The sequence below is a fragment of the Cucurbita maxima genome, unplaced genomic scaffold (assembly GCF_002738345.1).
Source record: "Cucurbita maxima cultivar Rimu unplaced genomic scaffold, Cmax_1.0 Cma_Scf00022, whole genome shotgun sequence".
Taxonomy (NCBI): Eukaryota; Viridiplantae; Streptophyta; class Magnoliopsida; order Cucurbitales; family Cucurbitaceae; genus Cucurbita; species Cucurbita maxima.
The window spans coordinates 1,816,379-1,817,881 of NW_019272038.1; the positions used below are offsets into that span (position 1 = coordinate 1,816,379).

At 38.6% G+C, this 1,503-nt stretch overlaps 1 protein-coding gene across 1 annotated transcript; it reads right to left on the reverse strand.

Moving 5' to 3' along the window:
* Positions 1-714: 714 nt before the first annotated feature.
* Positions 715-1,497, reverse strand: LOC111496324 (zinc finger protein 1-like). Its single transcript, XM_023146734.1, has one exon. It carries the CDS (start codon positions 1,454-1,456, stop codon positions 848-850), a length of 609 nt encoding a protein of 202 aa, XP_023002502.1. The 5' UTR covers positions 1,457-1,497; the 3' UTR covers positions 715-847.
* Positions 1,498-1,503: the final 6 nt, after the last annotated feature.

Sequence of the window (1,503 nt, forward strand, 5' to 3'; positions counted from 1 at the left end):
TAATATAAACAGTAGAAATTTCTTTTCAAAACGGTCGAGCAGTTAAGTACTACTTAGAGTAACATTATCGTTTCTGTCGAGATTTATTTTCAATTAGGAAGCTTCATCTTTGTTTTTCTTCAAACCCCAATTTACTCTCGCTCCCCGCTACTAACAGGGTCTCAGCTGATTTTCCTTCCTTTAACTATTCAGACAGTTTCCCAAGTCATAGATCCATGGATAACAAACGATATCTCCCCAAGGCATTTCGCCTCTGAAAGCGTCCTTCCTTCTCAATACCCGAGCATCCATCCAATGCATTCTCCTTGATCTTGTACTAAGATCACACAAAGCACCGACCCCATCTCGACAAAAATAATTAGGTGACCAATGATGATAACAACGATAAAAGAAGAAGATTGGAAGGACCGATCGAGAAAGAAGAAAAGGACGAAAAATAGAAGTCATAGACCTATTAATTAATTAAGTTATAAACTCGAAATTAATCTTAGCTTATAATACAAGATAGGGTCATAATCAAATATTAAATACGAACCAACTTGTCACAACTTACCAAAAATTAAAAATTTTAATTAATTAATTAATTAATCTAAGCCATATGATTATTTGATACATTTATGATATTAATAACAATATTTAAATACTAATAAATGTTTACGAGGTTGTTTTTATTTATCCACTTTATAATAAAACATGTCAAATGCTTTTTAATAATGTTGTTAAATAAAGTGACATAATTCAAACATTAAATTCTGCAAAATTAAAACTTTATAAGATTTAAAAATAAGAACAAACAAAAAAAAAAAATCAAAGCTTCAAGATTTATAATTCTAAAATTTGTGATTAATTACAGCTTCAGAGACAAATCCAATACTTTGTGGGTCTCATCTTGTTTATTGTCGAAATGAACGCCGCCAGCCGCCGCCGCCGTTGAACGGAACATGTCCAAGTTGAACCTACCTATGCTGTTGAAGCCATGTGGCGGAGAACGGCGGGAGTTGATCGGCGGGAGCTTCCCGATTCCGGGTTGTTGGTGGATTGGGATTCTAGACCAACCGTGGGAGGAGGAAGCCGCCGTGTAGTGCGGTGGTTTATGGACCATGGCGTGAAGTTGAATTCCGAGGGATCTATTGGGACCGGTTTGGAATGGAAAAAACGGCGCTGTCGCCGCCGCCGCCGCCGCCGTGTAGCGGTGGTAGCTGCCTCTTTTAGCCAACGTTCTCTCTCTTTTATGAGCATTTTGATGGCCTCCAAGTGCTTGTGAGCTATAAAATTTCCTCCGGCAGAAATTACATGAAAAAACCCTCGGTTCTATTGAACCCATTTTCAAATCTCCAATTAGATTCAACTCCTCCGCCGGAATTCCACGGCGGAGATACTTGTCGCTTTCGTCTTCTTCCCCAAAACCCTTCTTTAATTGCAGACGTGGAGGGGTGTCGGCGGCGGAGGACTCCATTGATGAAAGCTTGAAGCTTTTTTTTTTTTTTTTTTTTTTTTGGGGGG

Bases quoted from the DNA above. Each gene is read 5' to 3' on its own strand.
- LOC111496324 (XM_023146734.1), bottom strand. From the start codon at position 1,456: ATGGAGTCCTCCGCCGCCGACACCCCTCCACGTCTGCAATTAAAGAAG.